The sequence below is a fragment of the Hemiscyllium ocellatum genome, chromosome 12 (assembly GCF_020745735.1).
Source record: "Hemiscyllium ocellatum isolate sHemOce1 chromosome 12, sHemOce1.pat.X.cur, whole genome shotgun sequence".
In the NCBI taxonomy this organism is placed as follows: Eukaryota; Metazoa; Chordata; class Chondrichthyes; order Orectolobiformes; family Hemiscylliidae; genus Hemiscyllium; species Hemiscyllium ocellatum.
Genome location: NC_083412.1, coordinates 70,083,387 through 70,108,724, shown reverse-complemented (window position 1 = coordinate 70,108,724; position 25,338 = coordinate 70,083,387). Strand labels below are relative to the sequence as shown.

The following is a 25,338-nucleotide window of genomic DNA, read 5'->3' as shown; positions in this document are numbered from 1 at the left end:
CCCCCCCCCCCCCCCCCCCCTTCACCACCCAGCCTCCCCTCCCAGCACCTTTTCCTGCCACTATAGGAATTGCAAAATTTGCGCTCACATCCCTCCCCCCCCACCTCACCTCTGTCCAAGGCACAAAAGGAGCTTTCCACATACATCAGAGTTTTACCTGCACTTCCACACATGTCATTTACTGGATCCGTTGCTCCCGATGCAGTCACCTCTACATTGCAGAGGCAGGATGCCTACTTGCAGTGTGCTTCAGAGAAGATCTCCGGGACACCTGCATCAACAACACCACTGCCCTGGGGCCGTATACTTCAACACCCCCTTCCACTCATGGGCCTGGGCCTCCTTCATTGCCATACCCAAACCACTCGATGCCAGGAGGAAGAACGCCTCATCTTCCGCCTCGGGACTCTTCAACCCATTTCCTCTTTTCCCTTCCCCCACCTTTATCCCAGTTCCAACCTTCCAACTCGGCACCACCATCATTACTTGTCCATCTTGCCTCCTACCTCTCTGCTCCACCCTCCTCTCTGACCAATCACCATTACCCCACCTCCATCTACATATCACACTCTCAGCCACCTTCCCCCCAGACCCCAACCCTCGTTTTATCCCTCTACCCCCTTGGCTCACAAGCCTCATTCCTGATAAAGGGCTTTTGCCTGAAATGTTGATTCTCCTGCTCCGCGGATGCTGCCTGACCTGCTGTGTTTCTCTAGCACCACACTCTCGATTGGGAACTTTCCTGGTCTGGTCTCCTTCAAGAGATGTTCACTGAGCTGTCTGGGAGTAGGTTTCTCAAGGCTTGTTTCCTCTGCTAATCTGAGCTGCAGTCTGGAAATATAACCTATTTAATGCTTGCTGTTTCATTGAAATACATAACTCATTAATTTTGATGATGCAATTCCAAAGAATCCTGTGATCTGAACTGAATTTCTGAAATTCTTATTTGACTGAAGGAGGGTGTTTACGGGGAACCAGTATGTGTGACATGGCAATGGAAAAGATATGCAATAAAATATTTTTTTCTTTCACAGCATGAAGTATTTGGATTTATTGGATCTCCATACAAATGGAGAAGCTATCTAGTTCTAAATTTTAATCATGCCATGATGCAGAAAGTGGAGACAAGGAATCGCCATTGGATAGACAGGCTGATACAGCGCAGCTACCAGATTCACAGCTTCACCCCTGAAGAAAGGTCAGAGGGAACGCTCCTTATGAAAATAATCAAATGGCCTAAACCCCCCAACTCTGCCGTGCCCTTTCAGAAAAGCAGTGACCCATCACACAGTCACTTTGTAATTTTAAACTCTGCAAAGACTTTCTATGTGGGAGATCAGTTACAAGTGATGCTGCAGATGAGTGATTTTGATGATCACCCAAAGCGATATGGGGGTGACTATCTCCAAGCTCGGATCCACACCCCAGCTTTAAAAGCTGGTTCAGCAGGAACTGTTATAGACAACCAAGATGGAACTTACGAGATTAATTTTGACTTATCTTGGCCGGGGAGAGTCGAAATTTCTGTTTTATTAGCTCATCCCAGTGAAGGGATCCATGCACTTAAAAGACTACGTAAGGAACAGCCAGAGAGAGTGAATTTAAAAAGTACCTTCAAATATCAGGGTATTTCAGAGACCACTGTGTGTAATCTATATTTGCCTCAAACTGAGCCACTCTGTAACTTTACTGATCCCAGGACTGGGGAGCCCTGGTTCTGTTACAAACCAAAGAAACTTCCCTGCTCTGCTCGTATCAACCATGTTAAAGGAGATTATGAGAAAAACCTCTTAACTGGAGAAGAGAATCATTATTTCCAAAGGTACGTCAATTAATGTTCTTTTATTTATAATTGTTTTCCCAACTTTCTTCCTGACTCAAATTATAATTACAACACCAAGTATAGAATGAAACTTCCCAACAGTGGAATATTATTTAAAAAGTTGAACTTGATGTACTTTGTGGAACATAACTGTATTTTTCAACCTCTGTTGGTACATCAATTTGGAGTTTTCATTAATTTAAGAATGTTCAGATGCATGTTCACTGTAAAAAGTTGAAAATTGAATAACAAGTTATCATAGAGTATCCTCTGAGAAAGTTGAGACATTCCTAATTATGGTGTTAGCAGTGGCCAGAAAATTGATTAACATCTCAATCTTAGAGTGCGAATTGTCTATGATACATCCATGGGATGTTGGCATTTTTGTTATGTCTACCATTTATTAGCCATCTCTAATTGTACTTGTGTTTTTAGGGATGAAGTTTTAAGATTTTGACCCAGTGGCAATGAGGTAACAGGGATATACAGAATTGTACATGACTTTGAATCTGGTGACGTTTAAATGAACCATTGTTTTTCTGGCTGTGATGTGGTGACCAGGGTGGACAAAGTCAGAACTCATAAGACATCAGGTCCAACTGATTTATTTGAAATCACAAGCTTTCAGAGTGCTGCTCCATGAAATGGAGAAAACCAAGCAGCACAAAACTTATATGTGGAGAGATAATTGAAACATAATTCCATGTAGTTAAGAATGTCAAGAGATAGTACCAGTGGTGTGAGTGGAGTGATGACAGACTGAATAATAAGTCCCTGCAGGTGATCAAAAGTGTCAGATGGTGTGAGTAAAGTGTCACCAGCTAAATAGCAAGAAAAAGGATGACCCATGATCTGATTAATTAAGGCAGAGAAATAATTTCAAAAAAATCAAAAATGAGATGGTGCTAGAGGCAAACCAAATGGCTGAACAAACATGATAAGTATAAAAGTCACATGACGAAAGGCTAACCAAAGTAACAAGTAATCCAAAACTGTGCAAACTAATTAATGTAGAAAGATCATAACAAGTTACCAAGGTGATGGTGTCAAAACAGACCCGTTAGGAACATTTTACAAGTTCAGAACAGTTCGGTGGGATTACATGTAACACGACATGAATGAAGATCACGGCTGAGGCTGCCCTCATGGGTATGGAACTTGGCTATCAGTTTCTCCTCAGCTAGACTGGGACTGCCATAGTGTTAAGGGTTTAGATGGAGAGGAATTTAAGCCTGTACAAGATATTTTTCTGATCCAGTATGTAGATGTACCTACAAGAGAAGGTGCAAACCTTGACCTACTCTTGGGAAATAAGGCAGGGCAGGTAACTGAGGTGTCAGTGGGGGAGCACTTTGGGGCCAGTGACCATAATTCTATTAGATTTGAAATAATGATGGAAAAGGATAGACCTGATCTAAAAGTTGAAGTTCTAAATTGGAGAAAAGCCAATTTTGACGCTATTAGGCAAGAACTTTCAAAAGCTGATTGGGGACAGATGTTTGCAGGTAAAGGGACGGCTGGAAAATGGGAAGCCTTCAGAAATGAGATAACGAGAATCAAGAGAAAATATATTCCTGTTAGGGTGAAAGGAAAGACTGGTAGGTATAGGGAATGCTGGATGACTAAAGAAATTGAGGGTTTGGTTAAGAAAAAGAAGGAAACATGTAAGGTTTCCTTATATTTATCCTTACAAGGATACATCGAGTGAATCCTGAGAAGAGTATAAAGGAAGGAGGAGTATACTTAAGAGGGAAATCAGGAGGTCAAAAAGGGGACCTGAGATATGTTTGGCAAATAGAATTAAGGAGAATCCAAAGAGTTTTTACAAATACATTAAGGACAAAAGGGTAACTAGGGAGAGAATAGGGACCCTCAAAGATCAGCAAGGCGGCCTTTGCGTGGAGCCGCAGAAAATGGGAGAGATACTAAATGAGTGTTTTGCATCAGTATTTACCATGGAAAAGGATATGGAAGATATAGACTTTAGGGAAATAGATGGTGACATTTTGCAAAATGTCCAGATTACAGAGAAGGAAGTGCTGGATGTCTTGAAATTGAATAACTCCCCAGGACCTGATCAGGTGTACCCTAGAACTCTATGGGAAGCTAGAGAAGTGATTGCTGGGCCTCTTGCTGAGATAGTCACAGGTATGATGCCAGAAGACTGGAGGTTGGCTAACATGGTGCCACTGTTTGAGAAGGGCTTTTGCCTGAAACGTTGAATTTCCTGTTCCTTGGATGCTGCCTGACTTGCTGCGCTTTAACCAGCAACACATTTTCAGCTCTGATCTCCAGCATCTGCAGACCTCACTTTTTACTGGTAAGAACAAACCAGGGAACTATAGACCAATGAGCCTGATGTTGGTGGTGGGCAAGTTGTTGGAGAGAATCCTGAGGGACAGGATGTACATGTATTTGGAAAGACAAGGACTGATTAGGAATAGTCAACATGGCTTTATGCGTGGGAAATCATGTCTCACAAACTTGATTGAGTTTTTTGAAGAAGTAACAAAGAGGATTGATGAGGGCAGAGCAGTAGATGTGATCTATGTGGACTTCAGTCAGGTGTTCGACAAGGTTCCCCAAGACAGACTGATTAGCAAGGTTAGATCTTATGGAATACTGGGAGAACTATCCATTTGGAGACAGAACTGGCTCAAAGGTAAAAGACAGAGGGTGGTGGTGGAGGGTTGTTTTTCAGATTGGAGGCCTGTGACCAGTGGAGTACCACAAGGATCGGTGGTGAGCCCTCTACTTTTTGTCATTTACACAAATGATTTTGATGTGAGCATAAGAGGTAGAGTTAGTAAGTTTGCAGATGACACCAAAATTGGAGGTATAGTGGAGAGCGAAGAAGGTTACCTCAGGGTTACAACAGGATCTTGACCAGATGGATCAATGGGCTGAGAAGCATCAGATGGAGTTTAATTCAGACAAATGTGAGGTGCTGCATTTTGGGAAAGCAAATCTTAGCAGGACTTATACACTTAATGGTAAGGTCCTCGGGAGTGTTGCTGAACAATCAGACCTTGGAGTGCAGGTTCATCGCTCCTTGAAAGTAGAGTCACAGGTAGATAGGATAGTGAAGAAGGCGTTTAGTATGCTTTCCTTTATTGGTCAAAGTATTGAATGCAGGAGTTGGGAGGTCATATTGCGGCTGTACAGGATATTGGTTGGGCCACTGTTGGAATATTGTGTGCAATTCTGGTCTACTTCCTATCGGAAAGACGTTGTAAAACCTGAACGGGTTCAGAAAAGATTTACAAGGATGTTGCCAGGATTGGAGGAATTGAGCTATAGGAAAAGGCTGAACAGGATGGGGCTGTTTTCCCTGGAGCGTCGGAGGCTGAGGGGTGACATTATGGAGGTTTACAAAATTATGAGGGGCATGGATAGGATAAATAGGCAAAGTCTTTTCCCTGGGGTCGGGGAGTCCAGAACTAGAGGGCATAGGTTTAGGGTGAGATGGGAAAGATATAAAATAGACCTAAAGGGCAACATTTTCACAGAGTGTGTTACGTGTATCGAATGAGCTGCCAGAGGAAGTGGTGGAGGCTGGTACAATTGCAACATTTAAAAGGCATTTGGATGGGTATATGAATAGCAAGGATTTGGAGGGATATCGGCCGGGTGCTGGCAGGTGGGACTAGATTGGGTTGGGATATCTGGTCAGCGTGGACGGGTTGGACCAAAGGGTCTGTTTCCATGCTGTACATCTCTATGACTCTTTGACTCCATAATTCTGCTTTGTAGTGTATCTCAAAGGTTGCTTTGGAGGACGTTTACCTGAAGATCGGAGGCTGAATGTCCTTGACCAATGAAGCGTTCCCCAAATGGGAGGGAGCATACCTGTCTGACAATTCTTGCGTTGTGTCCATTCATCCACTGCCTTTGAATATGCTTGACCTCGCCAATATACCATGCATTGGGGCATCCTTTCCTGCATGGCTCACATTGGCTGAGTCATATGAGTATCTGCCTTGTACGCAGTCGGTGGTGTTCCCATGTGTTATGGCAGTATCCATGCTGATGATCTGGCATGTCTTGCAGAGGTTGCCATGGCAGAGTTGTGTGATATTCTCCTGAAGGCTGGGCATTTGGCAGCGAACGATGATTTGTTTGAGGTTCAGTGGTTGTTTGAAGACAAGAAATGAAGGCCTAGGGTTGGCTTTGGTGAGATATTGTCATCATCAATGACATGTTTAAGGCTGTGAAGATCATGGTGTTGTTTCTCTGCTCCAGTGAAATATTGGACTGTGAAGAGTAGTCTATCAGTTGTGTCCCCTGATACATTTACCATGCTAAATTGGTAAATGTAGGGGTATGGGTAGGTTGCGCTTTGGCAGGTCGGTGTGGACTTGTTGGGCCGAAGGGCCTGTTTCCACACTGTAAGTAATCTAATCTAATCTAATCTAATCTAATCTAATCTAACCTAATCTAATCGTTGTCTTACTGTAATAGTACAGCACTGACTCTGACATCACTCGCATCAATTGTCACTTTGAATGGCTTTGTGTAATTAGGTGTGGCTAATACTGGGGCAGTTGTTAACACAGCTCTCACGCTGTCAAATGCCTTTTGACAGTCTGCACTGTCAATCCACTGAAATTTTGTGCAATTTTTCAATAAGTCAGTAAGTGGAGCAGCCACACTGTTAAAATTCAGTACAAAGCTCTGATAAAATGCATTCAATCGCAGGAATCATAGTACTGCTCTCTTCATTAATGGTCTGGGAAATTTCCCAATAATCTTTGTTTTCACATTCCATGGGATCATCTGTCCATGTCCAATAACATGGCCCAGGAATGTGACTTGGGCTTTTGCGAATTCACTTTAAGTGAGGTTGATTACCAAGTCTGCCTCCTGAAGTCAATTGAACAACTCCAATAAATGTTGCAAGTGTTTCTTCAATGTGTAACTAAAAATCACCACCTTGTCAATGTACACCATACATTGTACAGATTGTTTAATCCAGAAATGACTTTATTCATTAATCTTTGAAATGTGGCTGCCGCACGTTTCAGACCAAATGGCATGACTTTAAATTGATACGGTCCATTCAAAATTGTCATAGCTCTTCCAGATAAAGCATCCTGTCAGTGTCCTCTGAGTGTGTCCAACTTAGAAATATAATTTGCTTTAGAAATATAATAACCTTCTCAAAACGTTCTTCCAAATTATGAATAGGATAGGAATCGAACTTTATAACTGTATGATCTTTGCGATAGTCCACACATAATCATTGGGTACCATTTGGTTTTGCCACCACTACAATGGGTGAGTTCCAGTCACTGCAACTCACTTTGATAATGTTGCCTTTGAACATGTGTTCAATCTCTTGTTGAATGTGTACCAACTTTAGAGTGTTAAGTCTAAAGGATGCTGCTTAATTGGAATAACATTTCCTATATCTGCATCATGTGTCATTAGCTTAGTACTTACCAGCTTACTCCTACTTATCTCCCCTTGCGAAGTAATAACTCTTCCAGGTCATTTCCTATGGAAGATAACTCAATACTTTATCCCAATTTTTGAGAACTTCCACATTGTCCAATTTAATTTGAGGAATGTCCAATTCAGAATCCTCTGAACTTGGTTCTTCACTCTGTGTTGTAACCAGTAACACGTTCTCTTTTAACTTTCCCTCCTTATCAAACTACCTTTTGAGCAAATTCACATGACACACTCTGTGAGATTTCTTTCTATCTAGCATTCTTATCATATAAATCACCTCACTCAATCTCCTTTTGATTTGTTAAAGTCGACTAAATCTTGCTTTTAAAGATTCACCTGTCACTGAAAGTAACACTAACACTTTATCTCCATTAGCAAGTTTGGGAATTTTTGAATTCTTGTCTGTTTCTTGTTCCTTCATATACTGTGCTACTTATAAATGCTGTCTAGCTAACTCTCCTGCTCCATCTAGTCTTGGCCTAGAATTTGACTTGGTCCAAAAATGTGGTCCCTGAACTGTGACTCACCAATTTCTCCATAATTAATTTCAGTGGTCTTCTCATCACATGCCCAAAAATGAATTCATTCAGGATTGAATTTGGTTGATTCATTTGGTGTATCCTTAATTGCAAAAAGTACAAATGGAATTCCTTTATCCTAATTGTCTGGATAGGCTTCACTATAAGCCCTCAACATGGTATTGGGATTTTGATGCCAGTGTACTAATACCCCCTGTGATTCTGGATGATGTGCAATGGATTTGAATTGTTTTATTCCTAAGCTGTTTCTAACTTGCCTGAATAATTTCAGTATAAATTTTGGCCCTTGATCTAATTGTATATCTGTGGGTAGTCCATAAGTAATGGAAAATTAGAGTAATCCTTCTATAATCATTTTGGTTGTGATATTGCTTAATAGAATAGCCTCTCGAAATCCCGTGGACACATCCATTATTGTCAGCAAACACTCATTCACACTTTTGGTTTAAGGTAGGGGTCCTATACAATCAATTAAAACCCTTGTAAAAGCTTTCTCAAATGCAGGAATAAGTATGAAAGATGTTGGTTTTATCACTGCATGAGGTTTTCCAATTACTTGACACATATGAAATGCCTGGCAAAATTCAACTACATCCTTATGCAGTCCGGGTCAGTGAAATCGTTTTTGTATTTTGGCTTGAATTTTCTTTACTCCTAAATGACCTTCTACTGGTAATTCATGTACTATCCACAAAAACCTCTTCTGCCCATTTCTCATCCAACTGAATATGTGATGGTCTCCATTTCCTCATTAAGACATCATTTTTAAGATAGCAACATCCTAGGTTGCACACTGATTCCTCTTCTGTGTGTGCTTTTTGACACAATTGCTTTAGTTTTCCATCTTTCTGTTGTAACTCAACTAATTTCTTTGAACTAAAAATATCCACTTTGTCCTCCAACTGCCCTTGTTTTGTCTCAATTATTTGATCAAACATGGTCTCTGATAATTCTATTTCAATTTCCTTGACTTCTTAATCCAAACTTCCTTAACCCACTGTTCCACTTCCCCATCCAAGATATTTATAAAAATCACAAAGAGCAGAAGTCCCAGAACCGATCGCTGCGGAACACCACTGGTCACCAAGATCCAACCGGAATACTTTCCCTCTACTACCACTCCCTGTCCTCTGTGGGCCAGCCAATTCTGTATCCAGACAGCCAGATTTCCTTACATCCCAAATCTTCTTGCTTTCTGAATGAGCCTACCATTGGGAACCTTATTAAACACCTTGCTAAAATCCATGTACACCACAACCACTGCTCTACCTTCATCAATGTGTTTTGTTACATCCTCAAAGAATTCAATAAGGCTTGTGAAGCCAGACCTGCCCCTCATAAAGCAATGCTGACTATCTCTAATTAAACTATGGCTTCCAAATAATCATAAATCCTGTCTCTCAGAATCCTCTCCAATAAGTTGCCCACAACTGACTTCAGACTGACTCTTCTGTAATTCCCAGGATTTACCCTATTCCTTTTCTTGAACAAGGGAACAACATTTGCCACTCTCCGATCATCTGGTACTATTCCAGTGGACAGGGAAGATCAAAATAATCACCAAAGGCACAGCAATCTCTCCCCTTGCTTGCTGTAGTAACTTAGGGTATATCCCATCTGGCCCAGGAGATTTATCTATCCTCATGTTTTTCAAAGTTTCCAGCACATCCTCCTTCTTAACATTAAAATTTTCAAGTATATTAGCCTTTTTCATGCTGTCCTCACAAATGACAAGGTCCCTCTCACTAGTGAATGCTAAAACAAAGTCAGGACATCCCCTACCTCCTCTGACTCCAGGCGCAAGTTTCCTCCACCATCCCTGATTGGCCCTATCCTCACTCTGGCCATCCTCTTGTTCCTCATATAAATGTAGAATGCCTTGGAGTTTTCCTTAATCTTACCCACCAAGGCTTTCTCCTGCCCCTTCAAGCTCTCTGAAGTCCATTCTTCAGTTCCTTTCTGGCTACCTTGTAACCCTCTAGAGCCCTGTCTGATCCTTGCTTCCTCAAACTTAAGTAAGCGTCTTTCTTCTACTTGACTAGATGTTCCACGTCTCTTTTCATCCAAGGTTCCTTCATCCTACCATCCACCTCAGTGGGGACAAACCTATCCAGCACTCGCAGCAAGTGCTCCCGAAATAACCTCCACATTTCAGTTGTGCATTTCCCAGAGAACTTCTGTTCCCAATTTATGCTCCACAGTTCCTGCCTAATAGGATTGTAATTCCCCCTCCCCCAATTAAATACTTTCCCATACTGTTTGCTCTTATCTCTCTCCATGACTATAGTAAAGGTCGTGGAGTTGTGATCATTATCCACATTTCACCAGACACTCCAACCTCACTTTACATAATGGATCACTTCTCATTTCACCATGAATTCCACATACAACCACATTTTTTGGCAATAGTCCTTCTGAATGACATTATCTCCTCCTCTCTCAACATCAGATGCATGCTTTTGTATCTCCTAAAATTGTAATTTCTTTGCCTGTGCCACCTGGCATATGGAAGTAAACCTTATCCTCACGTGTAAATGGTTTAAGAAGAACAAAGAATAAAGAAAATTTCCAGCCCAGGAACAGGCCCTTCGGTCCTCTAAGCCTGAGCCAATCCAAATGTACTGTCTAAACCTGTCGGTCAATTCCTAAGCATTTGTATCCCTCTGCTCCCCACCTGCTCGTGCATTTGTCCAGTCGCATCTTAAGTGAACCTACCACCTCTGCCTCTTCCACCTCTGCTGGCAACGCGTTCCAGACCCCACCATTCTCTGTGTGAAGTATTTGCCAAGTGTATCCCCCTTAAACTTTCCACCTCTCATCTTGAAGGCATGACCTCTCATTTCACCCTGGGAAAATGTTTGGCTCTATCCACCCTGTCCATACCCTTCATGATTTAGTAAACCTCAATCAGGTCCCCCCCTCAATCTCATTTTTTCTAGTGAAAATAAACCTAACCTACTCAACCTGTCTTCATAGCTAGCACCTTCCATACCAGGCAACATCCTCGCAAACCTTCTCTGCACCCTCTCCAAAGCGTCCACATCTTTTTGGTAATGTGGCGCACAGAACTGTACACAGTATTCTAAATGTGGCTGAACCAGTGCCTTGTACAAGATCTGGCACTTTTTTCTCAAGCAAACACCGACTGGGTTGTACATTCTGGTGCAGGTTTTAGCTTCCACTGTGCTTTGCTTTACCACTTCAACAAAAATCACAGCTTATTCTGTTTTCCCACATCCAATTTCCCAGTCCTTTTTCTGAACACCAACCCTCAAACTTCATGTGGTCTACTTTATTGCAGTGAAAACATCTGAGCCCTTTTACTTAACTTTCCTCTCCATGGCATTCCTTTTCACCCTGTGGTAAATTATCTTTATTATCATCAATGAGCTCTCCTTTTCCCTTGCCACATGAAGACTTCTCTTTTCCCCAATTTTTATCCCTCACAGATTGAAATTGATGCCAGAAGCCAAACTTTAATTGATGAACCAACTCAGAATCACTTGCCATTTCAGCTGTGAATCTTGCTGTTTTAACTCTCTGCTCTTCCACATGAGTTCTCACTAGAGTCATAGAGTCATAGAGATGTACAACATGGAAACAGACCCTTCAGTCCAACCCGTCCATGCCAACCAGATATCCCAACCCAATCTAGTCCCACCTGCCAGCACCCAGCCCATAGCCCTCCAAACCCTTCCTATTCATATACCCATCCAAATGCCTCTTAAATGTTGCAATTGTGCCAGCCTCCACCACTTCCTCTGGCAGCTCATTCCATACACGTACCACCCTCTGTGTGAAAAATTTGCCCCTTAGATCTCTTTTATATCTTTCCCCTCTCACTCTAAACCTTTGCCCTCTAGTTCTGCACTCTTGGACCTCAGGAAAAAGACTTTGCGTATTTGCCCTATCCGTGCCCCTCATAATTTTGTAAACCTCAGCCTCTAACGCTCTAGGGAAAACCTCCAACCCTGGCAATATCCTTGTAAGTCTTTTCTGAACCCTTTCCAGTTTCATAACATCTTTCCAATTGGAAGGAGACCAGAATTGCATGCAATATTCCAACAATGGCCTAACCAATGTCCTGTACAGCCGCAACATGACCTCCTAAATCCTGTACTCAATACTCTGACCAATAAAAGAAAGCATACCAAACGCCTCCTTCACTATCCTATCTACCTGCGACTCCACTTTCAAGGAGCTCTGAACCTGCACTCCAAGGTCTCTTTGTTCAGCATCACTCCCTAGGACCTTACCATTAAATGTATAAATCCTGCTAAGATTTGATTTCCCAAAATGCAGCACCTCGCATTTATCTGAATTAAACTCCATCTGCCCATTGGCCCATATGATCCAGATCCTGTTGTAATCTGAGGTAATCTTCTTCGCTGTCCACTACACCTCCAATTTTGGTGTCATCTGCAAACTTACTAACTGTATCTCTAATGCTTGCATCCAAATAATTTATGTAAATGACAAAAAGTAGAGGACCCGGCATCAATCCTTGTGGCACTCCACTGGTCACAGGCATCCAGTCTGAAAAACAACCCTCCACCACCACCCTCTGTCTTCTACCTTTGAGCCAGATCTGTATCCAAATGGCTAGTTCTCCCTGTATTCCATAAGATCTAACTTTGCTAATCAGTCTCCCATGGGGAACCTTGTCGAACGCCTGACTGAAGTCCATATAGATCACATATACTGCTCTGCCCTCATCAATCCTCTTTGTTACTTCTTCAAAAAACTCAATCAAGTTTGTGAGACATGATTTCCCACGCACAAAGCCATGTTGACTATCCCTAATCAGTCCTTGTCTTTCCAAATACATGTTAATCCTGTCCCTCAGCATTCCCTTCAACAACTTCCCCACCACCGATATTAGGCTCACTGGTCTATAGTTCCCTGGCTTGTTTTTATCACCCTACTTAAACAGTGCACCACATTTGCCAACCTCCAGTCTTCCAGCACGTCACATGTGACTATCGATGATACAAATATCTCAGCAAGAGGCCCAGCAATCACTTCTCTAGTTTCCCACAGAGTTCTTGGGTACACCTGATCAGGTCCTGGGGATTTATCCACCTTTACTTGTTTCAAGACATCCAGCGCTTCCTCCTCCATAATCTGGACATTTTGCAAGATGTCACCATCTATTCAGGAACTCCTGCAAAATAATCTTGTCTCTCAAAGTATCCTATGTTTGATCTATTTTCAATGCTCTTATCCACCTCTCAAATTACTTTGTTTGATCCATTCAAACTCTATGTTTGACTCGTGTCCTTTCTTAGATTCCTGAAATGTTATCTGTAGGCATCTGGTACGAGCTCATGGACATTTAAGATGGTATTTTCCACCTCATTATACGCTTCAGATACCTCCCCTGATAGTGATGCAAATACCTCAGTAGCTATACCTACCAATTTTGTTCGATTTAATAATACCACATGATCACCAGCCATTTAATTTGTTTCGCCACTTTCTCCAATGAAATGAAAAAGGCTTCTACATCTTACTGCTCGTATTCAGAAAATGCTTGGACATATTTTAAAATATTCCCACCAGCCTTTGGCTATGATGGGTTTGCTCATCATCACTATCCTCCTCACTCTGCTAACCTTCTACCTTCACCTCCCCCTTTTCAAGTGGACATTCCCATCTAATTGCCAACATCTGAAGTTAAAATTCTCTCTCTTTTTCTACTTTTCTTCTCTCTCTTTCTTTCTTTCTTCTACTAGGGCTTTCATCTCCTTTCCTTTTCCCTCTGCTTTTAATTGTAATTCAAACTGTTTCATTTCCTTTCCATGTTCAAGTTGCTTCATCTACAAATGAATTCTAGCCATTTCCAAAGATTCCAATGGCATTTCCAGCAAAGTTAAACGTTGCTGCAATTACCTCCCCTTCTCTCACAGACAAAGGTGATCCCTAACCCAGCCTGTCTTCCCATTCCAGCTACTTTATCTTGCTCACTTTTTGTAAAATTCCTGAAGTCACTTTTTCCGCCCCTGGAAAACTTTTAGTGACTGAAAGAGCCATTTCCACACAAGGTACACCCTGTTAAACCAATCCAATTCAACACCTGAAACAAAAGACACTCGCCACCTTTATGTCCACCAATCCTGAACCCGACTTGAAAGATTTTGATTCTGACTAGAGTCGCCAATTTGTTATGAACCAGACCAGCTCCCTCAAAATATCTTAAGCAGGCAACCTAGAGCCTAACTTTTTTTATTTTAAAGGAAGATGTGCAATGCAAGTTCCAGATGTGATGCGAATACTTGACATTAAGCAAAACACAATTTATTTAAACATTACAGTTAAAATATGAACAAAAGAAAGGGGAATTTTTATTATCTTAACTATTGGAAACCTTAATGGAATAACAGATACTATTACTAATTAACTGTTCCAATATAGTAACATCCCATAAACATGCGCCTGGGAAAAAGGTCAGTTCAGTCACAGAGCTTATATGCAGTTCTCCAATCCAGGAGGAAACAACACCAAGAGAGATTTCAGATTTAGAAGCAGTTAGGAATCATTTACTGAGGCTTCCAACTCTTCTGGGACCCGAACAGCTTCTGATGCTACAGCTAAAATAAAACAAGAAAGGCTGGTCTATGAGAGCTGACCATTCCCTTTCCATTGTTACAATTGTTTTAAAAACAAACTAAAGGCCTCCTTTAGACCAAAAAAATTCAACCCAAACTCTGGGTCAGATATGTCGATGACACGTTTGTAATCATCAAAAACACGGAAATAGAAAAAACACACCGGATCATCAACGCCACACTCACAGGAATCCGATTCATGAAAGAAGAAGAAAAGGACAGCCAACTCCCATTCCTAGACGTGATAGTACAGAGAACACCGAACGGAGAATTCACCACAAAAGTATACAGGAAAGCAACACACACAGACCAAGTCCTAAACTATGAAAGTAACCACCCCAACACACACAAACGAAGCTGCATCAGGACACTATTCAAAAAGGGCCACAACACACTGCAGTACACCAGAACTGCAAAAAGAAGAAGAGGAACACCTATACAAGGTATTCGCCAAAAATGGATACCCGCGCAACTTTATCAACAGATGCCTAAGAGAAAGACCACGGAACGAGGACATGCCACAACCAAAAGGACTAGCCACACTACCATACATCAGGAGCGTTTCAGAACTGACAGCCAGACTACTGCAACCCTTAGGACTCATAACGGCACACAAACCAACAGCCACGCTCAGACATCAACTTACTAGAACGAAGGACCCGATACCCAACATGAGCAAAACTAACGTAGTATACAAAATACCATGCAAGGACTGCACAAAACACGATATAGGACAAACAGGAAGACAGCTAACAATCCGCATACATGAACATCAACTAGCCACGAAACGACACGACCAGCTATCCCTAGTAGCCACACACACAGACAACAAGCAACATGAATTCGACTGGGACAACACTACTATCATAGGGCAAGCCTGACAGAAAACAGCCAGGGAATTCCTAGAGGCATGGCATTCATCCACAAACTCCATCAACAAACACATCGACCTGGACCCCATATACCAACCACTACAGCGGACAGCTGAAACTGACAACTGGAAGCGGCAAGGACAGACCACTATAAATACCGGAAGAAACATCAAAGAAGCGCTTCGCAGGAGGCTCCAAACCACTGATGATGTCACCTAGCCAGGGGACGAAACGTTTGCAACAAAAACTTCCAGCTCGGCAAACAGAACCACAACAACGAGCACCCGAGCTACAAATCTTCGCACAAACTTTGAACCAAAAAAAAGTTAGTTACTTAAGCTGTTTCCTATAGCCAGTTCGGAACCTGTGCCTTTATAACATCTCTTTAAAAAAAAACCAGGATGTAATAACATTTTTAACACAACAACATTGTCACATATTATTCAAAGTGTAATCATCTTTAACTGCTTCATCAATGGCCCTCTCTCATAAGATCAGTACTGGGGATGTTTGCTGATGAATGCACAAATCCATGACATCACATACACTGTCAATGTCCATCTGTAGCAAGACCTGGCAAACATCTGTCTTGGGCTGATAAAGTGGCAGATGATATTTTTGTCATAGAAGTGCCAGACAAACACTATATCCAACAATCCAATGTCTCTTGATGTTCAATGGCATAACTGTTATTGATTCTCCACTATTAAAATCCAAGGTTGGGGATGTGGAGTTGCTATTCATCAGAAATTGAATTAGAGCAGCCATATATATACTTTGGCTATAAGATCATGCGAGAGGCTAGAAATTCGGTGGTGTGTAACATTCTGTCTTCCCAATGCCTGACCATCATCTACAAGAAGGGTGACTTGCTTGGACGGGTGTAACTCCAACACTGCTCAAGAAACTTGACACCACTTAGAACAAAGTAGCTTGTTTGATTGGCACCACATCCACCACCTTCAATGCCACAGAGTGGCAGCAGTGTATGCCATCTACAAGATATATTGGAGATACTTAGCACAACATTTTCAATAGTGCCTTTCTAACCCAGGAACTCTGCCATCTAGAAGGTCAGCTGATGCATGGTGCATGGGAACAACACGACCTGCAAGTTCAGCTCAAAGCCACATATTATCCTGACTTGGAATTATATACCTTCACTGTCTTTCACTAGGAGCTCCCTTCCTAACAGCACTGTGTATGTCTCTATACCTCAAGGACAGTAGTCTTTCAAGAAGGCAGTTCACCACTATCTGCTTCTGGTGTAATTTCAATGGAACAATGAATGCTGCTCTCACCAAGTGATGTACAACCACCCATGTAACGGGTTAAAACAATCCTTCCTAAAGTGTGTTGAGAGTCAGATGCAAAATTTTAATCACATCTAACCAGAGTTTTGTACAGCTTCAGCATAGCTTGCCTTCTTTTGTGCTCAACACTTCTATCTGCGAAGTCCAAGTCCCATTCATGCTGCTAATCAAAATCTCAATATTCTTTTTCATCTCAAAAGATCTGTGCAAATGCACTCCCATATTTCTCTGTCCATTGATGTTCTTTAGAACCGTGCCATTTAGTCCATGTTGTCTTTTCCCATTCCTTCTGCTTCCTTCTGCATTTAAACATGTCTCTTTTAAATTTCATCTGACACTTGACTGCTCATTTTGTTTCAAGATTAGGGTGGTGCTGAAAAAACACAGTAGGTCAGGCAGCATCCAAGGAGCAGGAAAATCAATGTTTTGGGCAAAAGCCCTTCATCAGGAATGATGAAGGGCTTTTGCCCGAAACATAGATTTTCCTGCTCCTTGGATGCTGCCTGACCTGCTGTGCTTTTCCAGCACCACTCTATCCTGACTTTAATCTCCAGCATCTGCAGTACCCACCTCTGTCTTGCTCATTTTGCTTGTCGATTTCTGTCCTGTCATATTTGTTGTTATCCTCATTGTCAAAGAGTCATAGATAATGTACACATAGAAACAGATCCTTCAGTCCCACTCATCCTTGCCGATTAGATATCCTAAATAAATCTATTCCCACTTGCCAGAATTTGGCCTATATCCCTCTAAACCCTTCCTTCTCATACATCCATCTAGATGCCTTTTAAATGTTGACATTTTATCAACCTCCATCATTTCCTCTGGCAGTTCATTCCAAACATGCACCACCCACTGTGTGAAAAAGTTGCCCCTTAGATCCCTTTTAACAACTTCCCCTCTCACCCAAAACATATGCCATCTAAGTTTTGAACTCCCCTACCCTGAGGAAAGGACCTTAGCTATTTGCCCTAACTGTGCCCCTTATGATTTTATAAACCTCTGTAAGGTCACCCCTCAGCTTCTGACACTGCGGGGTAAACAGCCCCAGCCTATTCAGCCTCTGTCTATAGCTCAAGCCCTCCAATCCTGGCAACATCCTTGTCGATCTTTTCTGAAACCTTTCACATTTCACAACATCTTCCCTATTTCAAGGAGATCAGAAATGTGTGCAGTATTCCATACAAAGTGGCCTAACCAATTCTCTGTACAGCCGCTACATGACCTCCCAACTCCTATACTCAATGTACTGACTAATAACAGCAAAGGTATCAAGTGCCTTCTTCACTACCCAAATTTGTTGGCAAATGTTGAAATCTTGCCTTCTATTCCAGTATCCAAGTCTTTCATGCTTGTGTATCAAGAAAAGCTGTTGTCCCAGCACTTGCTGTTCAAGGACACAAATATTTCCTAATATTCATTCTAAAAAAAACCAAACATTTGCTTTGACTCATGATTTATTATCCTGAAACAATTTTGAATCCAAACTGACCTTAACCCTCCTGCCCTGTTCTGTCGGCCTTAATTTTGAGACCCAATTTTAATGTGGCACTTTGTCAAGGGATTATTCACACTCCATAGTGACAACGTGCATTGTTTTGCCTTTATTAACTTTTACTGTTGCTCCATTTAAAAATAAACAAATTAGTGAACAAACCTGTGCTGTCTCTCCTTTTTACCTCAAAATATTGCTCTTAAAAACCTACCAATGTTGATGTTAAACTGATTGATCTGCAGTTACTGGGAGTTTTCCTGATGAAGGGCTTATGCCTGAAACATCGAATTTTCTGTTCCTTGGATGCTGCCTGACCTGCTGCGCTTTTCCAGCAACACATTTTCAGTTCGTCTATATCCACCCCAATGTCCTTTAGTAACCTGGTACACAGGGTTCCTGGATCAGGCAACTGATTGACTTGAAGTACACTCGGTGTTTACAGTTCATCCTTTGTGTCAATATTTCACTCCATCCATTAGCTCTGCAACCTCTACTTCTACTAAAATGCTGTCAGCTTGCTCTTCCTTGGAAAATGTTGGAAAATATTCTTGGGAATATTCTTGTGTTATCTAAATGTAACATAAATGAGATATATCAATTCCATTTACTTGAAGATGTCTAAATAAACTAAACTGATATATGTAGTTCTCATTAGTCTCCCGATGTAATCTGTGCTTCAAGTGTTACATTGCAGAGTACCTCTTGCCTATGGTCATACAATAGCATCCAGACACTTGGTTGATTTGCCTGCAAAGCTCTTAAAGGGTCATGCAGTCATAGAGTCATTGTGCCACAGTGTCAAACAGCACAAAAATAGACCTTTCGGTCCAACCAGTCCGTGCCGACCATAATCCCAAACTAGACCAGCCCCACTGCCTGCGTTTGGCCCATACTCCTCCAATCCTTTCCTATTCGTGTACTTCTCTAAATATCTTTTAAACATTGTAACTGTAGCCGTATCCACCACTACCTCTGGAAGTTCATTCCATACATGAACCACATCATACTCTTTATTTCCAAAGACAGCTCTTATATACTGCAAGTGAAAACACGTAAACTTCAAATGTTTGCAAAATGAGTCAAATGGAGAAAAGAATTATAAACTTTACAAGTACAGAAGGCTAAAGATTCTGAGGTGGAATCTTTCCAGGGCCTTAGTAACATGGGCTATAGTGAGAAATTTGGGAAATTAAGGTAAGATGTCAAATGAGGCCTTTCTTAATGTTGAGACAAAAAAAGTCACATTTTCCAAGCAAGTGCGGAATTAAAAATGAGTTTCTCCCTAATCTGTGGCCAATTCATGGGGATTATCACCTATAATCCACACATTAATGTGCAGACTCCCATTCTCTCACTCACCGGCTTGAAACCAGACACTGAGGATTCCGACTTGAAAGTCCGAGTGGGCCCAGCTTGCTGCTTGCTCCTCCAGACCTTCAACTTGGACACCAGGAAACTGACATTCTGATGTGGGAGGGCAAAAAGCTAATGGTCCTGGTACACATTGGTACCAACAATGTAAGGAAGAAACGTGATGACATCCTAAAAGCAGAATATAGGGAGTTAGGAAGCAGGCTTAATAAATAGGACCTCAAACATAGTGGTCTCAGGATTGCTGTCACTGCTGTGTGCTAATCAGAACATAAATTACAGGGTAAATCAGATGAATACACATCTGGAAAGCTAGTGCAAGTGGGCTTTTTTCTGATTCCTGGGATTTGTTCTGAAGAATGTAGCACCAGTATAAGTCGGATGGGATATATCTGAGTGGGACCAGAACTGATACCTGAGGGAACGTATTTGCAAATGTGGTTGGGGAGAGTTAAAACTAAAAGGGCAGGTGGATTGAAACCCTTACAGGGAGACACATAGCATTGAAATAAGGACCAGAACAAAAGACAAAGTGAGAAATAGGAAATGTGATAGGCAGAGAATTCAAGGACGAGGTTGAGCAGGACCATTGTAATTAAGATGAAGAACACGAAAAAGATCAGCCTTCAAGTTTTGTGCCTTGATGCGATAATCATTCACAATAAAATGAATAAATTAGTAATGCAGATAAATGTAAATGGCAATGGTATAGCAGGGATTTCAGAGACATGGCTGAAACGTGACCATGAATGAGAACTGAATATGCAGAGGTTTCCAGTTTTTAGAGATGTGATTGTGAGGAAAGGTATTCACTCTGGTGATGTAGAATCTATCTGAGTTGAGCTTAGAAACATCAAGAAGAAGTGGTCCTAGAAATAACAGATGCACTGGGAGTCATTTTGCAAAATTCTACAGATTCTGGAATAGTTTCTATGAATCCAAGGGGAGTTAATGTAACCACAGTAGTTAAAAAGGGAGGCAGAGAGAAAACAATGCATTGTAAAAACTGAAAGAATTGTGGATGCTGTAAATTAGAAACAAAAACAAAATTTGCTGGAAAAGCTGGCAGCATCTGTGGAGTGAAATCAGAGTTAATGTTTCAGGTTGAGTGATTTGCTGTGGGGAAAAACACCAGTCTGGGAGTCAAAATCGGGGTTCAATCACAGAGTTTATTGCACAAGGAAATACCGGAGCTCCAGGGAGAGAAAGACACCAACAGCACAGCGGTCAGCTGCAAGTCTTCTCTTGACCCGGAGCACATGTCAAGAAACTTTTATTCATCTTGTGATACAATAGGTCAGTGATGAGATCATTGTCTTTGTAACATATTTTGTTTATAGCAATCATTGCAGAATTGTTGATAGTTTCGATAGTTTTTGTCAGTTCCAGTGCAGCCTTTATTAATTTCCGTGTGGTCATTGTCAGTTTCAGTGTAGACATTGTCAGTTTCAATGTCTGCATGGAAATCCATTGCTGTAGTAATGGGCGCTAATTGCTCTTCCTGAGAAGGATGATTACTGCAGCCCTGGTTATTAGCATTTTGTATTCAGTGTGTATCAAGCTGTTAGTGTTTCTATAAGAGTTGTTGGCTGGACCCAGACACTTCGGCGGGTAGTGTTCATTTCTCTTGTGTATTCTCTCACCCACCCACATTAAATTAATTAACTGGGTTGTGAGTGCATTGTGCTGGCATTCTGGTGGCCACAGGCATTGTCTGTATCTGCTCTGCTGTTTCTCTCCATATTGTGATCTGGCAGCCATCTTATGTGTCAAGTTGGCCAACTGATGGCTCAGCGGCCATCTTGTGTGTCCGTGTGCCTCATGTTACCCTGCCCCATGCCATCTCCCTCTTCAGACTCTTCCTCAGAACAATGAATTATAGACTGGTTAGCTTGACATTGGTCATGGGAAAAATGCTAGTGTCCATTATGAAAGATGTAATACAAGAGAACTTTGAAGATACTGACAATATTGGATATAGTGAGCATGGATTTATGAGGATGAAGTTGTGCTTGATGACGCTGCTGGAATTTGTTGAGGACGCAACTCGTGGGCTGGATAAGGTGGATTTTCAGAAGACTTTCGATAGGGTCCCACATAAGATCTTAATATATAAAATTAAAGAGCATGGGATTGGCGGTCATGTACTGAAATGGATTGAATGGTGAAAGAAATATTGAAGGGAATGGATTGAGAACTGGTTGACAGTCAGGAAATAACAAAATAGGAATAAAAGTGTCTACTTCTGTATGATAGGAAGTGACTAGTGGAGCACCACAGGGATAAATGCTTAAACCCCAGCAATTTACAATATTTACTGATGACTCAGTTGAAGAAACTACATGCCAAATCTCCTTGTTTGTAGATGACTTGAAGTAGGGTGTGTTGGTTTGCTGGGAGGAGGTTGTAGAGAAGCTTCAGTGTGATTTGAACAAGTCAGCGGACAAGTGCATGGTAGATGCAGGATAATGTGGATAAATGTGATGTTGTTTACTTCAGTTGCAAAAACAGGCAGGTGAATTATTATCTCAATAGCAATAGATTGAGGAAGGGGATGGTGCAATAAAACCTATTGTATACCAGTTGCTGAAAGGAAACAGGCAGGCACAGCAGGCAGTGTAGAAAGCAAATGGTATGTAGGCCTTCATAGTGAAAGAATTTGATTACAGGAGAAGGGACGTCTGAACCTGTATACAGCATTGGTAAGACTACACCTGGAATATTGTTGGTCACTTTGGGCTCCTTAAGTGAGGAAAGCTGTTTACCCGACCAATTCTTGGGATGGCAGGACTAACATGTAGTGAAAAATTGGATTAGTAATGATTATTATTGCTAGAGTTTAAAAGAATGAAGAGGGATCTCAGAGAAAACGATAGAATTCTAAAAGGATTAGCTGCAAATGTGTTGCTGGTCAAAGCACAGCAGGTTAGGCAGCATCTCAGGAATAGAGAATTCGACGTTTCGAGCATAAGCCCTTCATCAGGAATAAGAGAGAGAGCCAAGCAGGCTGAGATAAAAGGTAGGGAGGAGGGACTAGGGGGAGGGGCGATGGAGGTGGGATAGGTGGAAGGAGGTCAAGGTGAGGGTGATAGGCCGGAGTGGGGTGGGGGCGGAGAGGTCAGGAAGAGGATTGCAGGTTAGGAGGGTGGTGTTGAGTTGAGGGAACCGACTGAGACAAGGTGGGGGGAGGGGAAATGAGGAAGCTGGAGAAATCTGAATTCATACCTTGTGGTTGGAGGGTTCCCAGGCGGAAGATGAGGCGCTCCTCCTCCAGCCGTCGTGTAGTTGTGTTCTGCTGTGCTTTGACCAGCAACACATTTGCAGCTGTGATCTCCAGCATCTGCAGACCTCATTTTTTATTCTAAAAGGATTAGACAAGGTAGATGTAGAAAGGACATTCTCTATGACTGGAGAATCCAGAACCAAGGGTCATGGTCTAAGGATATGGGATAGGTCTTTTAGGACTGAGCTGAAGTGAAATATATTCACGCAGAGAGGGGTGAGCCAATGGAATTTTCTGCCACAGGGATTTGTTGGGGAAAATCGTTGAAGACTTTCAAGAAATATGCAGATATAGTTTTTAGGACTAAATGAATCAAAGGATTAGGTGTACCCCTAGAAGCTGGGGCGGGTGATTGCTGGGCCCCTTGCTGAGATACTTGTATCATTGATAGTCACAGGTGAGGTGCCAGAAGACTGGAGGTTGGCTAACGTGGTGCCACTATTAAATAAAAGTGATAAGGACAAGCCAGGGAACTATAGACCGGTGAGCCTGACTTTAGTATTGGGCAAGTTAATGGAGGGAATCCTGAGGGACAGGATGTACATGTATTTGGAAAGGCAAGGACTGATTAGGAAAAGTCAGTATGGCTTTGTGTGTGGGAAATCATTTCTCACAAACTTGATTGAGTTTTTTTGAAGAAGTAACAAAGAGGATTGATGAGGGCAGACCAATAAATGTGATCCATATGGACTTCAATAAGGCATTCGACCAGGTTCCCCATGGGAGACTGGTTAGCAAGGTTAGCTGTCATGAAATTTAGGGAGAACTAACCATTTGGATAGAGAACTGGCTTGAAGGTAGAAGACAGAGGGTGGTGGTGGAGGGTTTTTTTTGATTAGATTAGATTAGACTTACAGTGTGGAAACAGGCCCTTCGGCCCAACAAGTCCACACCGACCCGCCGAAGCGCAACCTACCCATTCCCCTACATTTACCCCTTGCCTAACACTACGGGCAATTTACATGGCCAATTCACCTGACCCGCACATCTTTGTGACTGTGGGAGGAAACCGGAGCACCCGGAGGAAACCCACGCAGACACGGGGAGAACATGCAAACTCCACACAGTCAGTCGCCTGAGTCGGGAATTGAACCCGGGTCTACAGGCGCTGTGAGGCAGCAGTGCTAACCACTGTGCCACCGTGCCGCCCGGTTGTTTTTCAGACTGGAGGCCTGTGACCAGTGGAGTGCCACAAGGATTGGTGCTGGGTCTGCTGCTTTTTGACATTTATATAAATGATTTGGATGTGAACTTAAGAGGTATTGTTAGTAAGTTTGCATATGACACCAAAATTGGAGATGTAGTGGACAGCAAAGAATGTTACCTCAGGTTACAACGGGATCTTGATCAGATGTGCCAATGGGCTGAGGAGAGACAGGTGGAGTTTAGATAAATGCGAGGTGCTGCATTTTGGAAAACCAAATCAGAGCAGGACTTATACACTTAATGGTAAGGTCCTAGGGAGTGTTACTGAACAAAAAGACCTTGGAATGCAGGTTCATAATTCCTTGAAAGTAGAGTCGCAATTACATAGGACAGTGAAGAAGGCATTTGATATGCTTTCCTTTGTTGATCAGAGTGCTGAGTATCGGAGTTGTGTGTAATTCTGGCTTCCTCCCATTGGAAGGATGCTGTGAAACTTGAAAGGGTTCAGAAAAGATTTACAAGGATATTGCCAGGGTGGAGGATTTGTGCTATAGGGAGAGGCTGAATAGACTGGGGCTATTTTACCTAGAGCGTTGGAGGCTGAGGGGTGACCTTATAGAACACAGAATATAGAACATAGAACAATACAATGCAAAACAGGGCCTTCGGCCCTCGATGTTGCGCTGACCTGTGAACTATTAGCTTGTCCCCCTACACTATCCCAAAATCATCCATGTGCTTATCTACGGATGTTTAAATCTCTCTAATGTGGCTGAGTTGACTACCTTAGCAGGTAGGGCATTCCACGCCCTTACCACTCTCTGAGTAAACAACCTGCCTCTGCCATTTGTCTTAATCTATCAACCCTCAATTTGCAGTTGTGCCCTCTCGTACATGCTGATGTCATCATCCTAGGAAAAAGACTTTCACTGTCTACCCTATCTAATCCTCTGATCATCTTGTATGTCTCGATCAATTCCCCCCTTAGCCTTCTTCTTTCCAATGAGAACAGAGGTTTATAAAATTGTGAGGGGCATGGATAGGATAAATAGACAAAGTCTTTCCCCTGGGGTCGGGGAGTCCAGAACTAGAGGGCATAGGCTTAGTGTGAGAGGGGAAAGACATAAAAGGGATCTTTTTCATACAGAGGGTGGTGCATGTATGGAATGAGCTACCAGAGGAAGTGGTGGAGGCTGGTACAATTACAGCATTTAAAAGGCATCCGGATGGTTATATGAATAGGAAGAGTTTAGAAGGATGTGGGACAAGTACTGGCAAATGGGACTAGATTAGGATAGGATATCTGGTTGACATGGATGAGTTGGACTGTTTCTCTGCTGTATATCTTTATGACTTATTGACACTATGTGTGGAGAAAGCAGATACAGGGCATGAATTAGATGATGAGCCATGATCATGTGAATGATATACTCAC

General features: G+C 42.1%; 1 protein-coding gene across 1 annotated transcript in view; it reads left to right on the top strand.

The window, feature by feature from the left end:
- Positions 1–1,109: 1,109 nt before the first annotated feature.
- Positions 1,110–25,338, top strand: part of LOC132820611 (NXPE family member 3-like) — a 58,980-nt gene continuing 34,751 nt past the window's right edge. Inside the window, exon 1 of the mRNA XM_060832815.1 lies at positions 1,110–1,822. Coding sequence (XP_060688798.1) covers positions 1,110–1,822 — 713 coding nt within the window. The remainder of the gene's footprint in view (positions 1,823–25,338) is intronic.